Genomic DNA, 22,915 nt, shown 5'->3' on the forward strand with positions numbered 1-22,915 from the left:
GTGAAGGCAGCAAATGTTCCTCACTTAAATCAACACTGCAAAGATATGTGTGTTAAATTAAGTATGCATGCCTGGCATTAAATTACAATTATGCATGGTTGAAAAAAATACGTAGTTGTTAATGGCTGTAAAATAGCTGTTGTACAAATACTAGAAGCTCTTTACTTCTGCTTTTCTTTAATTAAAGAAGTCCCCTTGCCTCCATTAAAACGAAAAGTTGGATGTGCTTAGCCCTCACTTCTTACCATCAGTTTCAGGGTTTGGTGGTTGTTAGAGCGAGAATAGAGAAATCAATGAGAAATTGTCATTGTCTTTAATATCCTGTTTTGCCATAAAGCGGTGGTCATGCACAGCATTTTGGATTTAGACTATAGTACTCTTCTGATCCATGTATTTTTTTTATGTGCTTTCTACATAGCTTATTAAATTGGGTTCTTGATGTAAAAGTTCTTGGACTGCTTTTGCTGGTTATACTCTAAATAATTAAAGCAAAACTTGTTATACGTGGTTGGTGGTCTGAATGCTGCACGCTGTGTCAACGTTAGCCTTGAAAGGAGTAGCTGAGCGCGTACTTCAGCCAGTTCGGTTCCTCTCGGTCAGGTGGCAGGTAGGTGTAAAGATAGATCCTGCAACGATTCTGAAAGTTCTGCAGACTCGAGACCACAGCTGAGTCTCGGGACTGATTCAAGATGTAATTTCCCATTACATCATAGCTACTTCAGTCTTCGCTTTCCAGTCCAAATGCAAACATCGTTTCGTTCATCTTGCTACCGCATAATCCGGCATACAATTTATTGGCATTTCTGTCTTGGTGTTTCCAATAGGGCGAGCAGTGGAGCAGGAGTTGCATGCGATTATGTTGTTCTATCGCTGGAAAGTGCTCAGACGCTGTAGCGATAAACATGGTAGAAGAACCAGAGCGTGGTTAAACACGTTTGATCTGCCAAAAATCTTCTTAATTAGCTAGCAGATTCAGTGTTAGTATTCCATAATATTTAAAGCACCATATCTAGTTGTGTATTATTGCACAAATTTGTCTGTTGTTTTATTTGCATAAATAACACAGCCTTGCTAAACTGCATTTGGTAGTTAAAATTGAGGTTTTGATGAGTTCCATGAATAAAATATAATTAAGGGGTCTTTTCTCCACTGGGAGGGATAAAAGGCTTTTTGTTGCCAGGCCATGAGATTTTCATGGCTTTGTTTTGTTCTAATTTTTGCAAGGCTGAATATTGATATTCAGTCCAAACAAATCTTTATTCCAGTCCCACTCTCAGCTCCATTCTCTCATTGAAGGAACAATATTCAGGTCTGGGCCTGGATAAACTTGTTCACCCAAAGCAGAGAGAGGCTTTGCAGAGTGGGTACAAGCTCTGTTCCTTCTCTTCTCGTAAGTTACGTTCCTGTATTTAAAAGGAAAAAAAAGTCAAACTTTTTTTTCCCTAGCCCTTATGATTTCAAAGGGAAACCAGCTGCCTTCTGAAAATGAAGATGGGCCTCGAACAAATCATTGGCAGGAGTTTTCTTTGTCTTGGTGTGCTGTTCGCTAGGAAGTCCACCGCTTATTTAGGTTGCATCTGTTCACATAAATTTCAGCACCAACTAAAAAATGAACCTTGTTGTTAACGTGGTGCAGACCTCCACATGCATAAGCCCAAGGGTTTAGCCAAGACTTTTGTTGTTTGGGAGGAATTGCGGGAAAAGTTTCAGCTGCTCCTGCCCCTGAGAAAGGCCTCCACGTGCCACTTGAATGTACGCTATATAAAGCACAAGTAGTATACGACGTATGTGCAGGCTGCTGTTACCTTCCCGGGGTAGCGATCTGCTGTGTGATGCTAGAGGCAGCTGGGGTGGACAGTGTTCTTCCAGAGCTGCTTTGCTCGAGTCATCAGCAACCCTGCCAGCAGACAGGAAAGCAGTTTTGAGGACTGAAAACTTTAACATTAATGCAACAAATAAAATTGCAAAACAGTAAACAGCAGGCTGTTTCCTTAAAAAAAAAAAAAAGTGTAGTGTGATGATGCAGCACTGAATAATCTTAATTATATACATATATTACCATACTGACCTCTGCTTTATAAAGAGCTGCTACAATTATAATTTATTAGCATATCCCAGAGGAAAATTCAGAGGCGATTTCAAGTTTAAGTTGATGTAACTTGTAGGTTTTTCACGTTTGTTGCTGGCAGGGAGGACGGGATGCCCTAGCTATCGCTGTGGATTCAGTTTGGCCGGCCCTTTGTCGCAGGACATCCCGGGACGCGCTGTCCTGCGTGGAGCTGGCTCCTCAATGCCTGAATGTCCTCTGGGCTTCTGTCTTTTTGTGGGTATTGTAAACAATACAATGCGGTTAATTAACGTGGTATTTGTGGATGAATTCATATTGTTGGCACACCTGTGTTTTGTATCGATGTGGGACAACAATGTCACAAGCCATGTGTTTGTACTGGCGGTTCGGTGCATGTCCGAGCCTGTTCTTAACTCCAGGCTTGGCCGCAATCAGTGCTGTCCCTGTGCAGAAACACGCTCGGGCATGGACCAGGCCTGAGTTTGTGAAGCCGTTTAGAGGAGAGCTTGAATGCATTCAACGCTTTCGTCCTGGCCCAGGCTCTCGTGTGTCTCCTGGGTGGATCCGATGCGGGTAGGGATAAGTGGAGATCTCGAGCACAGAGCGAATGCTTTGTGCCTGCACAAAAAAGCCGGGGCTGTAGGCTCCACAGCGCACAAGAAAGCGCGTCCTGGATTAGGGGGCGTTTACACCTCCTCCTGAGCTCGCTCTTCGCTGTGAATGTTGCAAAGCGGTTACAAAAACGCGTAGGCAGGAATTTGGAAGAATATTCAGCATTGGCTCCCGCTGACGTGGATGGGTGACTGCAGTGGGGCTGTTGGACCAGCACCCGAGTGTCTGAAAGCCCGACACATCAAGTAAACACCTGATGACCCACAAGAGAGCTCCTCTACGTACCCTTCTCCACGCCTGTTAGTGCAGACTTCTGTTACGAGCCTCGTTACTGCTTCTCATTGATTCTAAAAGATCGAAGTTTTGGTGCAGGAACAGAATTTGGTCCAGGTTCTCGGGCGCCAGGACTGCCCGTCGATGCTCCAGGGTGCTCTCGCTGGCGGCGAAAGCCTGGTCGGGCAGTACCGCCGTTGCGGGGACGGCGAGGTACTGCCTGCTCAGCCTCGCCACGGCCGGGAAGCGGTGCTCGTTGCTTCTCCACCAGTCCAGGGGGTTGGTGCTGCGTTTGCAGAGGGGCTCTACAATGTAGTTTTCCAATTGCTGGTGGATCTCGGGCATGTTCTCCGTTGGGTCCTTCCCCAGAAGGATGTCGTACATGCTCTGTGACTGGGTGCTTGAGCATCTGTCCTTATAAGCAGACAGCTGGCTAGCAGTTTCTCCACCCTCTGCTTTGTAATCTGAGTTTGGCATCCAAAAATGGGTAGCAGATGGGGACTGGTGATTGAAAACCTGCGACAGCATATTTTTGACTCTTTTATGTAGTTCACTTCTCAGGCTGGGGCTCAAAAACCTCATCTCTTTGAAACGTGGGTCTAAGAAGGAGGCAATAACTGCTGGGCTTTCCAGCACTTTCTCATCCTCCGATATGCCCCAGCGCTGTGTCAGCTCTGACCTTATGTTGCCTACGACCGTCTTGATGACGCTGCTGGCCTCTTCCGACTGCTGCGCGATGGCCGTGACGATCCCGTGAATGCACGGCATCAGAGACGATATGGATACGTTCTGCTCCTCGCGCAGGAACGAGGTAGCGATCTTAATCGTCCTCATGACTGGAACCAGGTCCTGCAGGAGCTTCCACTGGTGGTCGGCCAAGTTCCGAACAGCCGCGGCGCCTTTGGGGTGTTCCTCCAAGACGGACATGATGGCCCACTTGAGGTCCAGGAGACTCTCGCACATTTCAATCGTCGTTATCCAGCGAGACCCCACGTCCATCACCAGTTTCAGCTTGGTTTTATTGATGGCTTCTAGCTTGCTGTTTAGAGAGCAGGTGGCTTTTGCATCCTGCTGGAAATACCTCACGATGCCCCGAGCAGTGCTCAGAGCCTCTTGCACTTGCTCGACTTCCAGCCCGGCTTTGATGCAGAGATGAAGGGTGTGAGCAGCGCAGCACAGGCTGGTCCAGCCGTACACGTTTTTCAGCTGTTGCGAGTTTGCCGCTCTGCTCTGCAGGCTGTCGTGCATTACACAGAAAACAGACTTGTTGGACAGGCCAAATTCGGACAGGACAGCGTACAGCTTCTCTCCTAAATTGCCCTCGGCTTTGTTTTCGTGCACTTGCTGCGTTTCCATGACGCACCTTGCCCGGCGCCATTCCCCGTCGATGAAGTTAGCCATGATCGTCAGGTATGTCTGACCGAGCTGGGAAACCCAGGACTCCACGCAGACGACGATGGCCTGAGCCGTCTGCAGATAGTGCTCTAGGTGCTGCTTGACCACGTTGTACCTGTGCCACAACATGCTGGAGAGCTGCACGGGCGACGGGAGAGTAAAACTAGGTTCCAAGTACCCGACGAGGAGCCCAAAGCCTTTGTCTTTTACCATGGAAAGAGGGTGCAGGTCGCGGAATAGCATCTCGAGCACCAGCTCCAGAATCATGTCGGTCCTCGGTTCTGAGCAGGACGCGGTGTGGTACAAGCTGTTTTCTGGCGTCATCTGCCTGGACCGCTTCGCAACGTTTTCCTGAGCTGCGCAGTCGGACTCGGAAGTCTGGTCGTCCTTGAGCTGTGACAGCAACGTGTCGCGGATGCTGTGCTTCCTCACCAGGTGCTCCCGCATCGTGGTGGTGCTGTTGTGGAAGGAGAGCTGCTTCTTGCAGACGTTGCACTCGACGTAGGCGTCGCCGAGCTTCGTGTAGTAATTCCACACCTTGGACTTGCGGCGGTCGACGTAGAGGGAGGTGCTTGTGCCGTCGTGGCTGGTGCCTTTCTCCCTCTTCCTCCTGGAGGCTGGCCCGAGGTTGGCTGCCATGTTGTATGTGTTGAAGACCATTGATAATTCCTCTGAGAAGAAGAGAAATGCAGCACAATGTGATCTAAAAATTTAATATAACCATCCCTTTAAGTCATCTTTCTTTAGTCGCTTTCATTATTCTAAACCAGTAACGTTTTCTGGTGTATAAATCCTTTGTAAAACATTTCTATATGCATCTTCGGTACAAAGTGTCAACACAGCTTCTAAGTATCATGTTCAGATATTGCTATTTACAGCTTTCTGCATCTTTTGGGGAAGAAGCCAAAGAAATGCACATACCTTGTACTGTCTGAGGGTAGGACTGAGCGATGACAGGAAGAGACTGTTCTTCTGTTACCTCCTCTTTCGGCTGAGGGTCTCCTCCGTTGTCCTCCGGCTTAACACATTTCTGCAAGAACTGAGATACCCTCTTGGAGTTTACATCTGCCATTTCGCTCTTTGCAAGAGTTTGGAGGGGGGAAAATAAGGATTGTTAGAATAACGCTGGTGGCTGTTAAACACTATCACCCAGAAGTGGTTGGGGGCTAGAAGATAGGAGCAGAAAAGGGTCAGTTTATGCATAATCTCTCTTTAAGTATTTGCTGTCAGACACTGGAAGGTGGGCTAGGTGCGACTGCTCCTGCGACAAGGGACATCGTCCCGTGCTTCTGACCTAAGCAATTAAAATTGTGCAGTTACTTGCGCGATCAGACTGCTCCTGGTTATGCTAAAGTGGTGGTATCGTTATCTGAGGCCCTGTGCTGTTTTACCAGGGTCTCGTGCAGTAATTAGTCATTATCTGCGCTGTCATCTGTGAGTTTCATAGCGTTTTGGTCCTAAAACTTTTCCAGGATTAGGTCCTTTGTGTGAAATCTAGGGTTAAACCAGCACAAGACAGGGAAAGCTGTGATGGTAATTTAGTTAGGCTTTCTGTATGATCTGCTGTGGTGATTCCTGTCCTGGAGGGAATTTCTTTTCCTGCCTAGTGCTGAAGTATTTCAGTGAAATGTGGCAGCGTAACAACCTGAGCAAATTGGACAGCGTTGTCGACTGAAAGATGTAAAGCAACAGTACATATAGTTGAGCAGAGAGGAAACCTCCTCCTTCACACTTCGGTGACCCGGCCGCTGATTTTCCCCCAATTAGCGAAAGAGAGTCTGCTCTAGCTTCCTACCAGTGCTTCATAGAAATACGGGTTTCTCCGTCGCTCCCTTACCTCCCCTCTCTTCCTCCTCGGGAGCGGAAAGGCAGTGCTGTGGCAGCGCGTGCGAGCAGGGACGCTCGCGCCGGCCGCTTGCTAAGTCTTCGGAGAGCTGGATCTGCCCCTGCGCTGCAGCACGGAGGGCAGGGGCTGCCGGCACCGGTCTTTAACACCGGGAAGCCCTTGAAGGCATCACAAACCACGGGTTTCTGTGTCGCTCAGGCATGGGTTTTAGTAAAGAAGGAACTGGCTGTTTCGCGTATAAAAAAGCTGCCATGCGCACTTCTCGCTGGGGAGCTGCATGTCGAGCTGCCGTGCGCTTCCCGGGGGCTGGAGACACCTGCTCTGGGTTTCACCGTGAAGGAATCGCTCGGCTGGCAGCAGGCACGACAAAATCAGTGCTCGCAAGGGCGTCCGCCCTGGCAGCCAGAGGTGCAAAGCAGAGGCATTTGTTTTCAGGCTGCAAAGGGGTTTCTGCATGGATTGCACCCGCCCGAGCGTGCTCCTCAGGAGAGTGTCCTTAAAATCAAATCCTGGCTTAGCTCGCTCCCTTCGAATTGCCTCGTTTCGGGCTGCCGTTGGCGCCTGCAGCCGCTTTGTTTCCCTCTGCGAAGCGTTCGGAAGAGGGGAGGACGCGCCGCGGCGAGTCACATCACGAAGGCAGTGCCGGGTGACGATGGAAATAACCCCGTCACGCTCGAACCCTCCGCCAGCCCTAGGGAGATGCTGCGTTCGGGGGGATTCCTGCCCGAAAGCTCTCCCGCCAGCTGCTTCGCTCTGCAATTAGCCTTTCACCTCCCCTGCTCCAAAAAGCCATCAGCTAGAGGCATCGTGTTCAGCACCCACTGAGGAAAAACACACCGAGGTGCACGGAGCGAAACCAAGCTCAGACAGATGGAGAAACAAGCAGACAGCGGCTGTGTACTCACGCCTGTGTCAGCACGGCGCAGCGGGGCCGGAGGGCTGGCGGCAGCGCGGAGAAGGGGAGCGGAGAAGGGGAGCGCTACCCTTTCACCTGGAAGTAGTGCATCTAGGGCTCCTCTCAAAAGTCCCTGCCGGGAGGAGACGTGCCGGGAAGCGGGAGGGATGCGCTGCCGGAGGGGAGCCGGGCACGGCAGCCGGGGAGCTCGGCTCGCTCGCACGCAGCGAGGGCATCTCGGCTTTGGAAGAGGTCCTTCACCCGCTCACGGCAGCGTGAAGAAATAACCCGACTAATCACCATCTATTGCAAAATTAAGAGCGCGTTGCGTTGCTGGGTACCGCTAACCAGGTGCCTGGTTTTAACCGTGCGGGTGCTCAGCCGGGAGATCAAGTTTCCGCCGAAGCAGCGTGTTTTGTGTCGCGACTGGGAGTCTCTCTGGAAAAGCCGCCAGCACCTGCGTCCCGGGGGCGGGATGCAGCCCACAGCTTCGGTCCGTGCGGCTTTGTGCCCGCTGCGGTTAGACGGCACCGAGATAGGAGTTAAACGTGCAGCCGGCCAAAGCTGCCCGAAAGATTTATTTGGCCCTGAGGGAGAAAAACGCGCATTGTTGAGCGCACTGAAGGAAAACAGCATTGTGTGTCCTGGGTGAGTCAGCCTGGATGGGCAGAAAGTCCCTTTCGGCCTTAAAACGTGCCTGAAAAAGGGGCAAAAACGCTTTTATTTAATGCTGTCAAAAGCAGGTTCCTGCAGGGAACAGGGGGACCCCAGGGTCACTGTGCCCCCCCCCCGGCTCCTGGGGGACCCCAGGGTCACTGTGCCCCCCCCCCGGCTCCTGGGGGACCCCAGGGTGGCCGTGCCCCCCGGCTCCTGGGGGGATCCTAGCGTCACCGTGCCCCCCAGCTCCTAGGGGACCCCAGGGTGGGTCATCGTGCCCCCCGGGGCACCCCAGGGCCACCGTGCCCCCCGCTCAAGCGGGGCCGGGGTCCCGGGGAGCCCCCCCGGTGTCTCCTGCCCCCACCCCGGCCCCGCCTGCGCCTCCTCCCCCCGGCCGCCAGGGAGCGCTCGCCGCCGGGGGGGCTGCGCGGCCGGAGGGGGCGCTCGCCGCCGCCTGCCTCACGTGGGCGCCGCCCGCCAATGCGGCGCGCCGCCGGCGTCACGTGAGGGGGGCGCGCGCCGGCGTCACGTGAGGCGGCGGCCGGGACGCAGCGGGCTGCGGGGCGGTGCACGGCGGCGGCCGACATGGACCAGGCCGGGAAGGAGAAGGAGGCGCTGCAGCTGCTGGCCGAGGCCGACAAGAAGGTGCGCGGCTCCCAGTCCTTCTTCGCCGGGCTCTTCGGGTGAGTGCGCGGCGGCCGGGCCTGGTCTCCGCCCCCTGCGGCCTGCTCCTTCCCCCGGGCCCTGGCCGCGGTGCGTGGGGGGGGTGAGGGGGAGCCGTGAGGGGCTGGGGGGGAGGTCTGGGGGGAGGGAAGGGTGTTAGGGGTTGGGGGGGGCTTCGGGGTGAGCGTGCTGGGCACTGCGGGGTTTTGGGGGGTGGGGAAGGGTGTTGGGGGTCCGGTGGGGGGGGCTATGGGGTGAGTGTCGGCACTGGGGGGTGGTGAAGGGTTTGGGGTGCTATGGGGGAGGGTGCTGGGCCCTGGGGGGCTGCTGGGGGGTGGGGAAGGGTGTAAGGGGTTATGGGGGGCTATGGGGGAAGGGTACTTGGCCCTGGGGGGATTAGGAAGGCTTTGAGGGTGCTATGGGGTGAGGGTGCTGGTCATTGGGGGGGTGCTAGGGGATGGGGAAGGGTGTTAGGGGTTATGGGGGGCTATGGGGTGAGGGTGCTGGGCCCTGGGGGGCTGCTGGGGGGTGGGGAAGGGTGTAAGGGGCTGGTGGGTGGCTATGGGGGGAGGGTGCTGGGCACTGGGGGTGGGGAAGGGGTTTTCAGGGGTGCTGTGGGGTGAGGGGGGGTGCCAGAGACCATTCCCTGCGGAGGGGGAGAGAAGAGGGGAGGTGGGTTGCGGTGGAGAACAGGGAATTTGGGATAAAACCGGGAGCCGAGGCCTCGCGAGACGTGCTCGGACCCCTGGGGCGGCCGGCGGGCCGGTTCCTGACGCTGTCCTGAGCCCGGAACGGCCCTGAAGGAGGGGCGAAACAGCAAAGGGAGCCCTGAAACACCGAGCCGGATGTTCCCTTAGGGATTTGGGGAAAGAGGGAGCTTTTTAGCAATGTTGTGAAACGAGGAACCTCGGAAACGATGCAGAATTGGAAGGAAAGGGCCGAGGTACTTGGAAAGGCAGCACACGTTTCCAGGGGTCTGAAAAACCGCTGGATGTTTTTATTGACTCAGGTCCCTGGCAGTCGCTTCCAAGTTTACCGTAAATCAGTCAGTTGCTCTCAGCTTGTATTTTAAAAACAGTGGAATTTTTTGGGAGGGGAAGACGGGTTTCTGCTCTACCAAATCTTCACTGACCCTGCATCTCTGCGCTGATTTGTTTAGGACTAAAAGAGTTCTGTTTTCTCCTGCCCAGACCTTATTTGTGAGGGACAAATTGTATAACTTTAACTTGCCGCCTTGGCATAATTCGAATTTATCTCTGTAAACAAAGACTCTTATGTGTTCGTGCTGGTTGGTTAGGCCCTCGCTCTAACTCAGCTTTGCACAGCTGGATCGGTAGGGGAGAAATCAGGTGTCCGGCGTTGAAGATTGCAAAATTCGGCTTTAGCCAAGTAAATAGAGGGTTTCACAAGCAAGACCGCGTTCGTTGCTTGCCCTTGCAGGCCCTGATAAGGGGAAGGTTTGGCGGCCTCGTTCGGCCGGGGAGGCGGCCGCGGCGGAGGCTTTCCCAGCACTCGCGCAGTGGAGTCTGGACACCTGGTCTCTCTTCTCTGGTTTGTTTTGTTGTTGCTCCAAAGTTACTCTTCGCTTCTGCGTAGCATGAGATCTCCCGGCTTTTATTATTTGAAAGCTTTGGATTAGCGGAAGATAGGAAACTAGGGCATCTAAATATTAAAGGATGATGATGATGTTTAATCGCAGCATTCTCTCCATTAAAAGGCCATTTCAGTACTACTGAAAACCCTGGTAGTTTTACATTTCTTTGAGCTATCTTTAGCTCCGGGGGTCTGAAGGCACATCACAAAGCAGCGAAACACGGCTTCCGCGATCTGCGAGATGCTTATCGCGTCCTTAGTCAAGTTATCTGGGAATGCTGGTGTTTGTGCTGGCCTGCTTGGTCGTCTCGCCTGAAGATAAAATCACTGGAAATAACTTTTTCTTCTTTTTTATTTTTTTAATGGGGATAGAGCAGCTGATTCTGCGATTGGAGCTTGTGGTTCCAGGAGAGTCTGGTTCCTCCAGACTGGAAAGATAAACTTGGCTGGGATGGAAAGCTCAGGCTGCCTTGATCTTCTAATTAGTGAATTTCTGAGGAAAAAAAGGGGGGAACAAATCTCATTTGCAGATTTCTTTGCTTGTTTGCCTCCCCCCCCACCCCCCGGTCCTTTTTGTTTGAGCCATGGTGATTTGCTTAGTGACACTGACTGCACCGCTAATGTAGATGACTCTGTGGGGCGCAGGGGAAATTTTCCCCCTTTATTTGGGTAATTCCAAGGCAGCTGTGTTGGTGCTTTCCCTGTTTTGGGGAGCAGGAAAACGAGGGAACGAGAGAGGACGTGGTTGTTCAGGCTGATGCAGACTGGCGGAATAGCTTGCTGGCTCTGACTGTTTGTGCCGGTCCCTGCCACGTCTTTAACTGCAGGTTTCTAGTGAGAGGGAGGAAATGCGAGTGGAATTGTGTGTTCTGCCTTAAAGGGGGAAGGAAAAAAAAAAAAAAAGGCAGCCGTAATAAGCTCCCTTGACTTGTCGGTTAGGCTTTTTAGTCAGAATCAATAAGGCCGATAGCTGTGCGCATTCATTAGCAGGACTGGGGAGCCGGAGGGTGGTGCTTGTTTGCTGCAGCTCCGAATTTTAAGCGGGGTTTGTTTTTGATGAGCTTGCTCTCTCCCAGCTTTCCCCTCGGGGCTCGCTGGCAGACGAGCGTCTCTGCCTTCTCCCGGTCGCCCTCCGGGCCGCCGCGGCGTGCCGGCAGCCCGCTATTTCTGGAATTTGCCCGGCTAAATCAAGAGCCAGGAGGGTCCTGCGGTGGCTGCTGGCTGCGCCCCTGCCAGCGTCTGCTCCGGCCGCTCCTCCGCGGGGGAGGACGTGGGCTGGGGCTGCCGACGGCAGCGGCGCGGCTTCCTCTGCCGCGGTGCTTTGCCTCTTTGCTGCTGGGTGATTTCTCCGCCCGTTAATTATTAATAAAAACAGCTTCTGTGAAGTGTTGGCCCAGCTCCTGCCGAGCCTTTGTAGCGTCTGTGTGGCGGGGGAAGGCCCGGCCCTTGTGCGCTGCGTGGGCCTGGTGCTTTCTGTTGAGGGCAGATGGCGCGGGATGCCGGGTTGCGTTTTTCTGCCTCGTCAGCCCCGTCCTCGGTCACCTGTGCGCACCAGCCCTGAGCAGGCAGAACTGCAGTCAGCAAATCTGCTCCCTCCCCCCCAGTTCTGACTTCAGTGCCCTGAACCGCAAGCCGTACTGGGGGGGTCTTGCAGATGCCGGTTCCCTGTAAATCTGGAGGAGGAGACACGGCTTGTCTCTGTCAGCAGCTCCTCCCGGGGGAACCGTCTCGTTCTTGTTGGCAGCCCGAGTAGAACGATGTAGTTTTTCCCCTTGGGCAATGGGTTTGCGCTTCCCGGCAGACGACGCGTGCAACGCCTGGTTCTGTTCGCTTCCAGGGGCTCCTCCAGGATAGAGGAAGCATGCGACATCTACACGCGGGCGGCAAACATGTTCAAAATGGCCAAAAACTGGAGCGGTACGTATGTGCGCGGCCGCGAGCCGTTGCCTCGTGTTTGCGGAGACGGCGCACGTTCCCGTGGGTCCGGTCTCCTGCCTCCCCGGGAAGGAGTGAGCTGTTGCGCCTGAAATCCAGTGTCTTGAGCCCGTGGGAGACCTCGAACGTGGCACTGGGAAAGGCCGTTTTACGGCCCGATCCCGGCGTCTGGAAGGGAGCACAGCACGCCTTGCTATTCCTGGCTTAGGGGATTCGTGGCACGGCCAAGGGAAGCGTTCCCGGGAACAGCCTGCCCGACTCCCTTCCCCGGTTCCTGTCCCAAACGCTCCACTGGACCCAAAGCAGGGGAGATTTTTTGGCTCCTGGGCGCTGCCAAACTCCAGTTTCTCGGTGCCTCTAGCAAACTCCAAGCACTCCTCCCACAGCTCCTCAGCGCAGGCTGCGGTGCCACTGAAAACTGGCTTTTTTTAGCATTTGACACTTAAAAATACCACGAGAGGACAAGCTGCCTGCGTCCTGCTCTTCCAGCCCGTGTCTCCGAAGGGGCTAAGACTGTGCTTCCCGTTTTTCCTCCCAGCCGCAGGGAATGCCTTCTGCCAGGCGGCGCAGCTCCACCTCCAACTGCAGAGCAAGCACGACGCGGCCACCAACTTCGTGGACGCGGGCAACGCCTTCAAGAAAGCCGACCCGCAAGGTAAGGGCTCGCTTTCCCTTCGGCTTCCCGGCGTGGGGCCCCGCGGCGCGTGGACGGCGCTCGTTTTCTCCTGCCAGCTGGGGGAAGGCGGGAGCAGAAGGGAGGCCGTCGGGCTGCGTGGCTGGCAGTGAGCTGTGACTTAGCAAACGCTGAGTAAATCTGCCAGTTCTGTTCCTGCGTTATGGGCAGGGATGCGCTGGCCTGCGTAAAAGGCCCCGATTTTGGATACTGAGGACTGCACGCCGTGTGCATCGAATAGTTCTGCTTGCTGTTACGCAAGGATTTCTCCTGGGTGCACATTATCCCATCCTCTTGACACCTTTGGGAACGAGCCGAGGTGCCGTGGGCTGGATTGACACGCTTCCCGAAGCTGCAAGTCACTCCAGCAGCTGAAGGCTGGCAGAGTTCAGCTCCGCAGCTAGCGTGCCTGCCGAGTGACGCTGCTTCCCGGGCCGTGGGGATCCCTGGAGCGCCGCAGAGCCGGCGTTCAAGCATATGGTTTCAGCCGAACTCTTAGAAGTGGTGCGGTCATGATTCATGTGTCAGGCATGAGTTGCGCTTTAATTTGGCTCCCTTCGCTCTAGCTTTAGAGCAGCTCCTAGTCTGACTTCTGCTTAGAGCCGTAGTGAGAGATCGGAAAGGGGGGAATGTTCTGGGGCTTTTCCAAAGCTGTGTGTTTGGCAGTTGATAGACGAGCTGAAAGCTTGCGCTGTCGTAAACGTTCTTCGTTCCTGACATCTGGAGCTTCAGCCGGCCTCTGTGGGATGCGTAACGAGTTGGGGCGTCCTGCGTGTTTCCCGTCTGGCTTGGATCCTCGCTCTCCTCTGAGCTGATGTGCCAGGGAGGAATGTAACGAGCTTGGACCGTTGGTTTAGGGTGTGAAGGGGGCAAGGAGAGCGTGAGTATCTCCGAGGCAGCCCGCCGGGGGTGTGCGTGCACGTGGCCAGGGAGTAAGTGCTCAAAACCGGAGCTTCGGGGCAGGCAACTGCCCTGTGCAAATGTCCCTCCTCTCTGTCCCTTTCGCAAAGGTGCTTTCAGTCTCTGAAAACATCTCGCTGGTATTTCGTGGGCATCCCTGCGAGTCCGAGTTGAGCTGTGCTCTCCGCAGTCGTCCTCCTCAGCAGACTGCCGGTGCTGGGGTTAGTCTTGTTTCCCCCGCCTCTACCCGGCTTTGCTGTTCCTGGCAAGCTCTCTTGCTAGTTATCCCTGACGCCAGGGTTATCCGACCTGCGGCTGGATCAGTTTGGGTGATTTTCAGAGAAGATAATGAAGTAACCTGAGGAGAAAACAAATTTAATCTCGTGGAGGATTTGCTTAATCTTCCGGAGATTTATGTTCCGATTATCCCGTCCCGTTGCTCTCCGCGGCGTGCGGCCTGCGTTCCCCACTCCGGGTGACCCGCGGGAGGAGGGTCGCTGCAGCGGGGCTTGCCGAGAAGCGCTGACCCTCCCCAGGACGGTTTGTTGTGTCTCTTGGGTAACTGGAGGGGGAAGATCGTGAGTCGAGCTGTTACTAATTAGGCCTCCCTCAGCGTGGGAGCGGTATGAGGCTGCTGTACGGGAATTAACCGGGCTGGAGATCTGCCTCTGGGCACGCGGTCTGTTCTCCTGCACCGGAGGGGCCGGTGCTGCGCCCGGGGGGACCTCCCGGCCCCTGGCAGGCGAGGTGCGTGCGGAGGGTTAGCTCTGGGCGGGCTCTGCCAGACCCCCGTGCCTCCCCGGGGAGAGCCTCGAGCTCCCCGCAAAGCCGAGGTTAAGTCGTGACCCTGCGGAGGAACTCGGAGGAAAACCTCCGTAAGTACCAGCCACGTGTCCTGGCTTGGGACGGAAAAAGAGGATGCCTGCTGTCTGCTCTAGGTGAGCTCTCTTCGTTCTCAGAGCTAATTAAGGCACTTGACGGCCTTTATCTGAGAGCCGCAGCCGGTGAGCGCTGGAGCTCACCGCCCCGAAGGGGAGAGCTGCCCTTCTGCTCGAGTGCCGCGCCGGCGCGGCCTGCCTGCAGCCGTCGGGTGGGACGCAGCGCGGACCCCTGCTCTTACATTTGCGGTCTAAACCCCCTCGACTCTGGTTTTTGCGCTGCGACGCTCTCCGCCGGCCCCCGCTGCCCCAGCCTCTCCTCCGCCCCGAACTGCCGTCCCACGTTCCCGGGACTCGATGAGCCGAAGCCACGACTGTGACAGCCGTCAGTCCGATGGCAGCTGCACCGCCTGCTCCTTGGCTGTTCGCCTCCCTGCTAGGGAGCTCTGCGAGCCCGACAGCTGGGAGCAGCCAGGAAAAGATCCGTCTCGGGGAGCCTGGCATTTATCTGCAGCAGAATTCCTCCCATGCCTCTTCGGAGAACGCTGGGGCGAGGCTCCTCCTGAAATGAAGCTCCTGAGAACGCTGCAGCTTTGGGCCCTGTCCGGTGCCGCTGTCCGCTCTTTATCTGCGGTGAACTTGGATGCTTGTCTGAGCAGTAAGCGTGTCTCCCTGCAGATAAGCTCCTGCTAGGATGAAACACCCAGCCGCTAACGGCAGTGAGGGCCAGGTCTTAGTGCTAAATCCCGCCGCAGAATCGGGTCCTGAGGAGAGATGGCGAGGCACGTCCTGGCGCTTGGTCCTCCGGGGCAGGGTCCGGGCTGCGGAGCACTGTACAGGCTTGTGCTTTCCCGTTGGCCGTTTGGGATCCGCATCTCAAACGCTCTCCGTCCTAGACAAAAGCCTTTTGTTCTGGGCAGGGGGGAAAAAGTAGCGTATTCCTGCTCTCGGGCTGCTGGGCGGTTCTGCGCTCGGGGCGGTGGATGGAGCGGTGCTGCGCGGGTCCGGGGTCTGCTCTTAGTACCGACCTGCTCTGTGAACCTGGGAAATCAGTGCGGCAAGTTCGGATGGGTCGACCCGCTCCACCTCTAGCGACGTGCGTTGCCTGGGTGGGGGCACGGTCTGTTTTCATGCAGAATATTCCTGCCGTGGGCTCGATGCTGTTCTTGAAGAGTCTTCGCTGCCATTGAAGCCGAAGCCACTCCGTGTGCGCCTTGGATTAGGATAACTTCCATCCGTAGCAGCGTTCAGCACTGGGGTTCACATATGTACGAAAGCAGCATTGCTGGTCGTCGTCATCAGAGACCTGTGATACAGCAAGACGTTTGTAGGCTGCTCGATACGAACTGTCTGACTTTTGCCCTTCAGCCGTCTAACACGGGGCCCAGGGACACGATGGTACAAGCAGAGAGAGAGTCTGATTTGCTCCACGGTCCCCTGACGGTCGGTGTCACCACTCGCATGCTCTGAATTTCCCCGGAAGCCTGTAGCCTCGGCAGCTCTTCTTGAGCAGCTATTGATCTTTGAGCGCGCTATAAATACAGCTTCATCACTTCGGGGAGGCTGGGAGGAGGAGGGAGGGGTGGCAAACAGCGCTGCTCTTCCAAAGCGCCCGTGTTCACAGATCTGCTCTCTCTTTTCAGAGGCCATTAACTGTCTGATCAGAGCTATCGAGATCTACACGGACATGGTGAGCCTGGCCCTGCTCTTCTCTGTCACCTTGGGAGACGGCTGTTTTTTCCCAGGCGGGAGGGTGACGCTGAAGGGTTTGACGTACCTCCTTGTGTGCCATCGGCTCAGAGATGCCAGTGGAAGTCAGCATCTTTCTGACATCTTTGTCCAGCTTGTTGGTATTGCAGAGGCTTAATGACTGCCTAGGAGAATGGGGCTGAAAGTGGTGTCCAGTGGGAGCTAGAAGGCGGCAGGTCCCCAGGGACAAGTGTTTCCCGGTGCTGGGGACGATGAGCTGAGCAGCGTTGCCCGCTCTCGGAGCAGCTGTTAGGCAGCGCGCCCGTCTCGGAGTCGAGCGCTGTTGTTGGGCTTGGGGTTGCTCTCCCAAACGTCCCCTCGCAGAGGAGAGAAGCACCAGCCCACACGTGCAAATGTGTCTCTGCTTTCAGGGTCGGTTCACCATAGCCGCGAAACACCACATATCGATAGCGGAAATCTATGAGACGGAGCTGGTGGATATCGAAAAGGTAAACGTGGGGCAGAGGCGGGAATTTGCAGTGCGGGGGCTGAGCCATCCTTGCGGCACTTCCTGCCAGCTCAGGGCACGGGGAAGCACGGTTTGAGCCACGTCCGATGAATTCCATGAATGTATTCCTCCCTTGGAGCTGGGATTTGCAAACCACCAAAACCCGGAGGCTTCGTGGCTGGGACGGGGTGCAGGTGCGCAGTAAAGGTGTTGCTGATTCACTGCAGCCCTGACAGAGCTCGGCACAGTCGCACGTGCGCGGATGCCGTACCCTCCGCAAAGTGCCCTTTGCCCTGGGGCCGTTCCTGCCTCCTCCCCGAAACGTGCCGGCTGCGTGAGCCGCCCCGCTGAGCTCTGCTGGCCCCCCGAAAGCTGCCAGGAAGGGGGCTTCAAGCTCGAATACCAGCGAGCCTTCCTGCAGCGTGCCAGTCCCTGCACGGACCTGGGAAAATGCTTGAAATGGCCTTGACGCTGCAGCTAATGAAAGAATAAAAGCTTCAGGCTTGCGTGGGTGTCTGAGAGCTGCAGGAACAGGTCACTGGAGCCATCTGAAAAGAAATCACCGCCACCAATCACGGTAGTGAAACTTTCTGCCTCCGCGGAGGCTGAAATGTCTGCCTGCCTTGGGCATCCTGAAGGGCCATCTCTTCTGCTTTTTATACCCCTGAATGGCTAGGTATTCTGACTTTCGGGGGTATTTTTTTTTTCTTTCCTAGTTTAGATGTGTTCCTTGCTGGCTGGGAGTGAAATAAGCCAGGTTTATTTTAAAGGGAAGCAAATTTCCACATCCTGCATGGATCTAATTCAGGCTTCCGCTCACTTCATGAGTTAATTTAGTGGTGTTCTTGACACTCCTCCCAGCAAGTCTTTGTGACATCCTACTTGACAACTCCTGGGAATAACCCACAGTGTCTCTGCTGTCGCTGGAGCGGTGTACTCCGTGTGTATGTTCCCATGACAACGTCACAAATGCAGCTCCTAGATTCAGCTCCAGCTTCCTGCACATCCACCCGATCCGTGGATGTGCCCGATAACAGGGCATGTCTCTCTTCCTGCTTAGCCGGCCGGGCATCTCCGGCAGCCTTCTGTCAGTCCTGCCCTGCCGGCCGCTCTTCCCCCATCCGTAAACAGCTCAAACAGCTCGCTGCTCCCCGAGTAACCTGCTTTTGTTTGGATTTGCCCCGAGGCCAGGCTTATGTCATTCCCTAAGAAGGCTGAGCTTGTGCAGCCAGATGCGCAGGTTCCTGATGGGCGAGCTCCCGTCGGGAAGGCCTTCCCCCTCCTTGACACTGATCCCATAGGCTTAACCGAAGTAATATGATTTGTCTTCAGATGTAGTTGCGGTTGCCCAACAGGTCCCCAGCCTGCTGGCAGGAGACGCGTGTGTGAAATGTACCCACAGGCAGCGAGGAGATGAGCCGCCCCCTTACAAAATGGGCTGGAAAGAGGAAAATATCTCCGAGCTCGTTCCCTGTGGGGAGGGAGCGTGTCTCCGCTTAGCCTGGTAGTGCCGTGGCGTCTCGGGGCTGCTGGGCTGGCGCCGAATCCGGCTGGAAGGTCCAGGTTCCGTTAAGGCTTTGCCGCGCTCCTTCTCTGACCTTGTCTCCCCGGGGGAGCTGCCGGCCAGGTGCCACCTTGATATCGGGCCCTGCGTTAGGAGCCAGCCACAGATGGCAGCGCCGACGGCGGAAGGCGCGTGGGTGGATTGGAGCGTGCGTGCGTCCCGCGAGGCCGGGCTGTGAAGGATTCTCCCGAGCAGCTTCAGGCACAGCCTCGCTGAGGGCTGTACATCTCTGATAGATTTCTTTCCTTTTTTTTATGGTACGTTGCTTCCTGCCTGGGGAGCTCTCACTGTGTTTGCGTTCCTTCCAGGCGATAGCCCACTACGAGCAGGCTGCAGATTACTACAAGGGGGAAGAGTCCAACAGGTACGCAGACGTTGCCGTGGACGCTGCAGCCTCGGCTACTCCCGGCTCCCCGGGAGCTGTCGTTGCAGCTCTCCAGGCAGGATGAGAACTGTAACACAGCCCAGAGGGGGTCAGGAAACAGATGGTGCAAGTTTGTCTCTAAAGTTACTTCCCCCCCTGGAGCAAGGGGCATTGCATGTCTTTCTGGCACTGGCTTCTCTCCCGGTCCTCTCCACCAGCTTCTGAACTGGGCAAGGTGTGGCACCGCTTTCTGCCTGCGCAGGCAAGCCGTGGCCTGTCCGGTTGCAGGAGCTCAGTCGTATGGGAGAGGGGAGGGTTCCCAGCTGCTCCCTGTGCTCTGGCCCTGGTAAACTCGCAGGACTCGGTCTCCTGTGCTTAACGGCTTCAGCCCCTTCCCCCTCTCCGGGGAAACCCGCGTCCCGCAGCGGGGCAGGAGCTGGGGGGCCCGAGGGGCAGGGGCGCTCGCTGGTGAGCAGCAGCGTTACGGTGTGCAGCACTAACGTTTGTGCTGGAAGGGAAGGTGGGACTTGCACGGCAGGGTTAAAGCAATATTTTGTGGACAGCACGATCCAGTCGGACGTGCCGGGGTGGTGATACTCCGCGTGCAGAGGGCATCGCTGGCCGGGCCTGAGCTGTCCTGGTTCTCTTTCCCCGCAGCTCTGCTAACAAGTGCTTGCTGAAAGTGGCCACTTACGCGGCTCAGCTGGAGCAGTACCAGAAAGCCGTGGAGATCTACGAGCAGGTCTGTGGCTCCTCGCTGCGTTGAAAGGGCAGGCTCTGCCAGCCCTCTCGCAAAACACGATGGTTTGTGCCTGCTGGAGATGCTGAGACTTGTCTTCACCCTGTCTTTAACTGCTAAAGGCTTCGTGTTGGCCTGTAAATGAGCTCCCTAAAGCGGGGGGTGGGTCGGTGGCCCTATAAAGGCCTCTGAGCGGGCTGGCAGTCTCTGCTGCCGCGGGGAGGGCTGTTACCAGCAGCTCTTTGCTGCAGACCCTCTTGCGATTGCCCCGTTCAGATCTGACGTGACTGAAGTATCTTAGGAAGCCTCTCATCCCTGCTGTCTTCTCCAGGTGGGCACCAGCGCCATGGACAGTCCCCTGCTGAAGTACAGCGCCAAGGAGTACTTCTTCAAGGCGGCCCTCTGCCACTTCTGTATCGACATGCTCAACGCAAAGGTTTGGGGACGCTCGAGCTGCTCGTCTGGGGGGGTGCGGGGTGCCCAGCCCCTTCACGCAGCAAGCGAATGTCTTGGCTGTCGGCAGAGGGTCAGAAGGGGGCTGGGGCTGAGAGACGGCCTCCCCCAGGCCCTTTTCAAGCTTCCCTTTATGTGGGTGCTCATCTCGTCTCTTACTCTCTAGCTGGCTGTGCAGAAATACGAAGAGATGTTCCCGGCTTTCACGGATTCCAGGGAGTGCAAGTTGGTCAAAGTGAGTAGCAGAGTTAATTCCCTTCTCTAACCTGCGTCACGGAGTGGCTGGGAAGGAAGCGCCATAAGGAATGCAGCAAGGAGCGCGGCCCGCTCCTGGGGAGCACTAAAAGGCACCTGGACCACAACTCCGTCACTAGAGTTGTAGGCTGGCTGCCCCGAGTGCGATTTCTTGCGGTGCGGATCCAGGACAAGATGGGCCTTTGCTCTGCCCTGCCAAGGCAGTTCCTTCCCCCCTGCTGCTCTCCAAATCTGTTCTTAAGAAACGGGGGCGTAAAGCCAAGCTAGCGGCAGTTTGCAGGACATGCGCTTGCCTGGAACCTCCCTGGAGGCCAGTGGATTTTCCCTCTGCCGTTGCCCTCAACCGCAGGGGTTTGCGTGTGCGGCACGGCACCTCGGGGAGGGAGGCAGCGCTGGCAGGCCCTGAAGCACGAGGGAATGGGGGAAGACCTCCACTGACCTCCCGTGCGCTCTTTCTTTCATAGAAACTGCTGGACGCTCACGAGGAACAGAACATAGACGGCTACACTGATGCAGTAAGTTAAATGCTGATGGAAGCATCTCGTCTTAGCGTGTTTGCACTAGAGGAACGTTTGTGGGGAGGCACCACGAACGTGAAGGGAGAAGCTCTTGCCTGCCTCTGTCCACCGCAGGTGCTTCCAGGACTGGGTGCAGCTTTGTGCCCCCAGCTCGCTCTCCAGAGCTTTCCTCCCTTTGCGGGTTCTTGCACATGTTTGTTCAATGTTTGGCCCCGTTCTCACTTTCTCAGACCCTCTTTGTCACCGGGCTCAGAGAGATCTCCAGGTACTCTGCTCCTGGAGGCCGGGGTGCTGCCCTGCTGTGCGGGCAGGTGTCTGGGACGCAGCCACAGGGTCTCATTTCAGGTGGTAGGAGGACTCTCCTGTGTCCCAGCACCTTGTCCATGAGGCTGTGCTGCCTGATACCACCCCAAATTCCTTTCCCGAGGCTCTTGGGACTCTCCTTCCCAAATAACCAGGAGCCCGTCTGGTGCTTCCCTGAAAGCTGGTGCTGCTGGGTGGAGTTTTGCCTCTGCTCTCTGCCCTTCTCTGAGGATGTTTTTCTCCCTCTAGGTAAAGGAATACGATTCCATCTCTCGGCTGGACCAGTGGCTCACCACCATGCTGCTCCGCATCAAGAAAACCATCCAGGGCGAAGAGGAGGACTTGCGTTAAGTGGCGGCCTGCCCCTTCCTTCCCGGTGAAAGGCAATTCCCAACGCAGACTCTGCGGGGGGGTCTGGGAGGGTGGGGAGGGCGAGGTCTGGAGGGAGAAGGAGTTGGACTTCAAATAGCATTAGCCTTTCTCGTGGCCCTTTTCCCCGCAACCCAAAGAGCAGAGCCGTTGGTCGAGGGCTGGGCTTAGACATCGCTTCCCAGCTCAGCTGTTCTAGAGAAAAGGTATCGAGGTGGCCCCTTTTCTGCTCTTCAGCGTTGCCCCAACCTGCCTCCAGCTCCTGCCCGGAGGGCCTGGCTTTAACCCTTCCCTCACTGTAAATGAACATTTCTCCAGATATTTAATTGTATAATATATTCCATGTAAGTTGAGATTTTAAGCCTGCGAAGTAGCCCTCGTTAGCTCGCCTTTTCCCAGTTTTGGCTAGATAAAGCAGGGACTCCTGCCCCGGCCTCTCCCGCCGCTTCGGTCCGAGCAGTCTCCGCGCTCCTCCGCTCTCGCAGCGCACCGAGGCCTGGGAGCCGCCTCTCCCGCGCGGGGAGCCCACGCCAGCCTCGCTGCTTCCCTGCTTGTTTCGGAGAGGAGCGCTCTTAAAAGTGCTGCCGGCCGCGGCCGTGTCCCGTAGCAGCCTCCTTCCCTGAACCAGCGGCTCCCTGCGAGCTGCTCTCGTTCCTTCCTTCTGGGGCTTTTGGTTCCCTTTTTAAGCAGCGTTGGGAGGGGAGCGACTTCAGTGGGTGGCTCGAAGCCCCGTCCCTCCCCGCTGCCACGGGGGAGCCCAAAGAGGAGGAAGATGAAGGGGTTTTTTTTCCCCTTCCTGCACTGGGGCAGCTCAGACCTAGCACGGGGCCCGGGGGAGGCGGGAGCCCTGGCTCTGGGGGACCTGCTGCTGTTCCGGGTCGGGCGGCTTCCGCACGGGATTGTGCACAAGATCTCGGCTTCCAAAAAGGTTTTAGGTTTTCCTCCCTCTTTGCCGTGAATGCGCGGTGGGGCAGGGCTCCCCCGCGGCCCTCCCCGCTTCCAGGCAGGTTCCGCTGGAGGAGGAGGAGGAGGAGGAGGAGGAGGAGGAGGGAGGTGCTGCCGCATGTTTTACCGTCGCCCACGCCACTCGCGCTGCCTGTAGCGAACAATTGCACCCGGCCAATAAAACTTTGCATGAGCGGAACCGGGCAGCGGCCGTGTTTCCTCGCGGGTCCAGCGCCTCCCCTCCAGGCCCCCGCGGGGTCCTGCCGGGTCGCCTGCCCCTCTCCCCATCTGCTCCGGCCCCTTGGTGCTTCCCTCCTCTCCGTGACCCACATTGTGGGAGGTGGGGGGCTGCCCCCGGCCCGGGGCCAGCTGCCTCGAGGAGGAGGACGGGCCCCTGGCTCTGTTCTTGCCCCACTGCTCTCCCCAGCCCCCTTCCTGACTCCCCGCTGCCCCTAACGAGCCTGTGCCCCCCGGGGCAGCTCTCGCCCATGCTGCGGCCCCCGGCGTGGGGCAGAGGCTGTGCCCATGGAGGGAGGTGTGGTGGAAGGGGGTGTGCCTGGCCCCATAACTGCCCGTGGGTCACGGCCCTGCCCTGTAACCCCCCTGCTTATGCTTTGGGGAGCCCCGTCCTGCCCCTTAGAGCCCCCACATGTCCTGGGGGTCCTGGTTGTGCCCCATAGAGCCCCCCACATGTATTGGGGGTCTGTGTTGTGCCCCATAGAGCCCCCAAGTTTCCCCCCATGCCCTGGGGGTCCCTGTTGTGCCCCATAGAGCTTCCCTAGAGTTCCCCCCATGTCCTGGGGATCCCTGTCCTGCCCCA

General features: G+C 56.6%; 2 protein-coding genes across 5 annotated transcripts; one reads left to right on the top strand and one right to left on the bottom strand.

The window, feature by feature from the left end:
* Positions 1-294: 294 nt before the first annotated feature.
* On the bottom strand, positions 295-7,281 carry LOC112994007 (E3 SUMO-protein ligase ZBED1-like). 4 transcript variants are annotated; one of them, XR_003261825.2, is made up of 3 exons: positions 5,270-7,281; positions 2,069-5,019; positions 295-1,897 (listed from the first exon to the last, which is right to left on the bottom strand). XR_003261825.2 is itself a non-coding variant. In XM_026118095.2 (3 exons), exon 3 carries the CDS (start codon positions 5,006-5,008, stop codon positions 2,981-2,983), a length of 2,028 nt encoding a protein of 675 aa, XP_025973880.2. In that variant the 5' UTR covers positions 5,009-5,019; positions 5,270-5,387; positions 6,186-7,281; the 3' UTR covers positions 295-2,980. The 4 variants fall into 4 exon arrangements, 3 of the variants coding, with proteins under 3 accessions (XP_025973880.2, XP_025973879.2, XP_025973877.2); XM_026118095.2 differs by having other exon boundaries at positions 295-5,019; positions 5,270-5,387; positions 6,186-7,281; XM_026118094.2 differs by having other exon boundaries at positions 295-5,019; positions 5,270-5,426; positions 6,186-7,281.
* A 955-nt stretch (positions 7,282-8,236) lies between these two features.
* On the top strand, positions 8,237-22,294 carry NAPA (NSF attachment protein alpha). Its single transcript, XM_064503039.1, has 11 exons — positions 8,237-8,429; positions 11,840-11,919; positions 12,476-12,592; positions 16,032-16,078; positions 16,509-16,586; positions 18,458-18,513; positions 19,171-19,255; positions 19,584-19,688; positions 19,872-19,940; positions 20,425-20,475; positions 21,031-22,294. The coding sequence occupies exons 1-11, from the start codon at positions 8,332-8,334 to the stop codon at positions 21,130-21,132; spliced, it is 888 nt and encodes a 295-aa protein (XP_064359109.1). The 5' UTR covers positions 8,237-8,331; the 3' UTR covers positions 21,133-22,294.
* The last annotated feature ends 621 nt before the right edge of the window (positions 22,295-22,915 follow it).

This window comes from Dromaius novaehollandiae, chromosome 34 (genome assembly GCF_036370855.1).
Source record: "Dromaius novaehollandiae isolate bDroNov1 chromosome 34, bDroNov1.hap1, whole genome shotgun sequence".
Taxonomy (NCBI): Eukaryota; Metazoa; Chordata; class Aves; order Casuariiformes; family Dromaiidae; genus Dromaius; species Dromaius novaehollandiae.

Coding starts and splice junctions, on each gene's coding strand:
- LOC112994007 (XM_026118094.2), bottom strand. CDS start 5,420: ATGGCAGATGTAAACTCCAAGAGGGTATCTCAGTTCTTGCAGAAATGT. Junction 5,020..5,269: donor CTACCCTCAGACAGTACAAG/GTATGTGCATTT, acceptor TCTTCTTCTCAG/AGGAATTATCAATGGTCTTC.
- NAPA (XM_064503039.1), top strand. CDS start 8,332: ATGGACCAGGCCGGGAAGGAGAAGGAGGCGCTGCAGCTGCTGGCCGAG. Junction 19,941..20,424: donor GGGAGTGCAAGTTGGTCAAA/GTGAGTAGCAGA, acceptor TTTCTTTCATAG/AAACTGCTGGACGCTCACGA. Junction 20,476..21,030: donor TAGACGGCTACACTGATGCA/GTAAGTTAAATG, acceptor TTCTCCCTCTAG/GTAAAGGAATACGATTCCAT.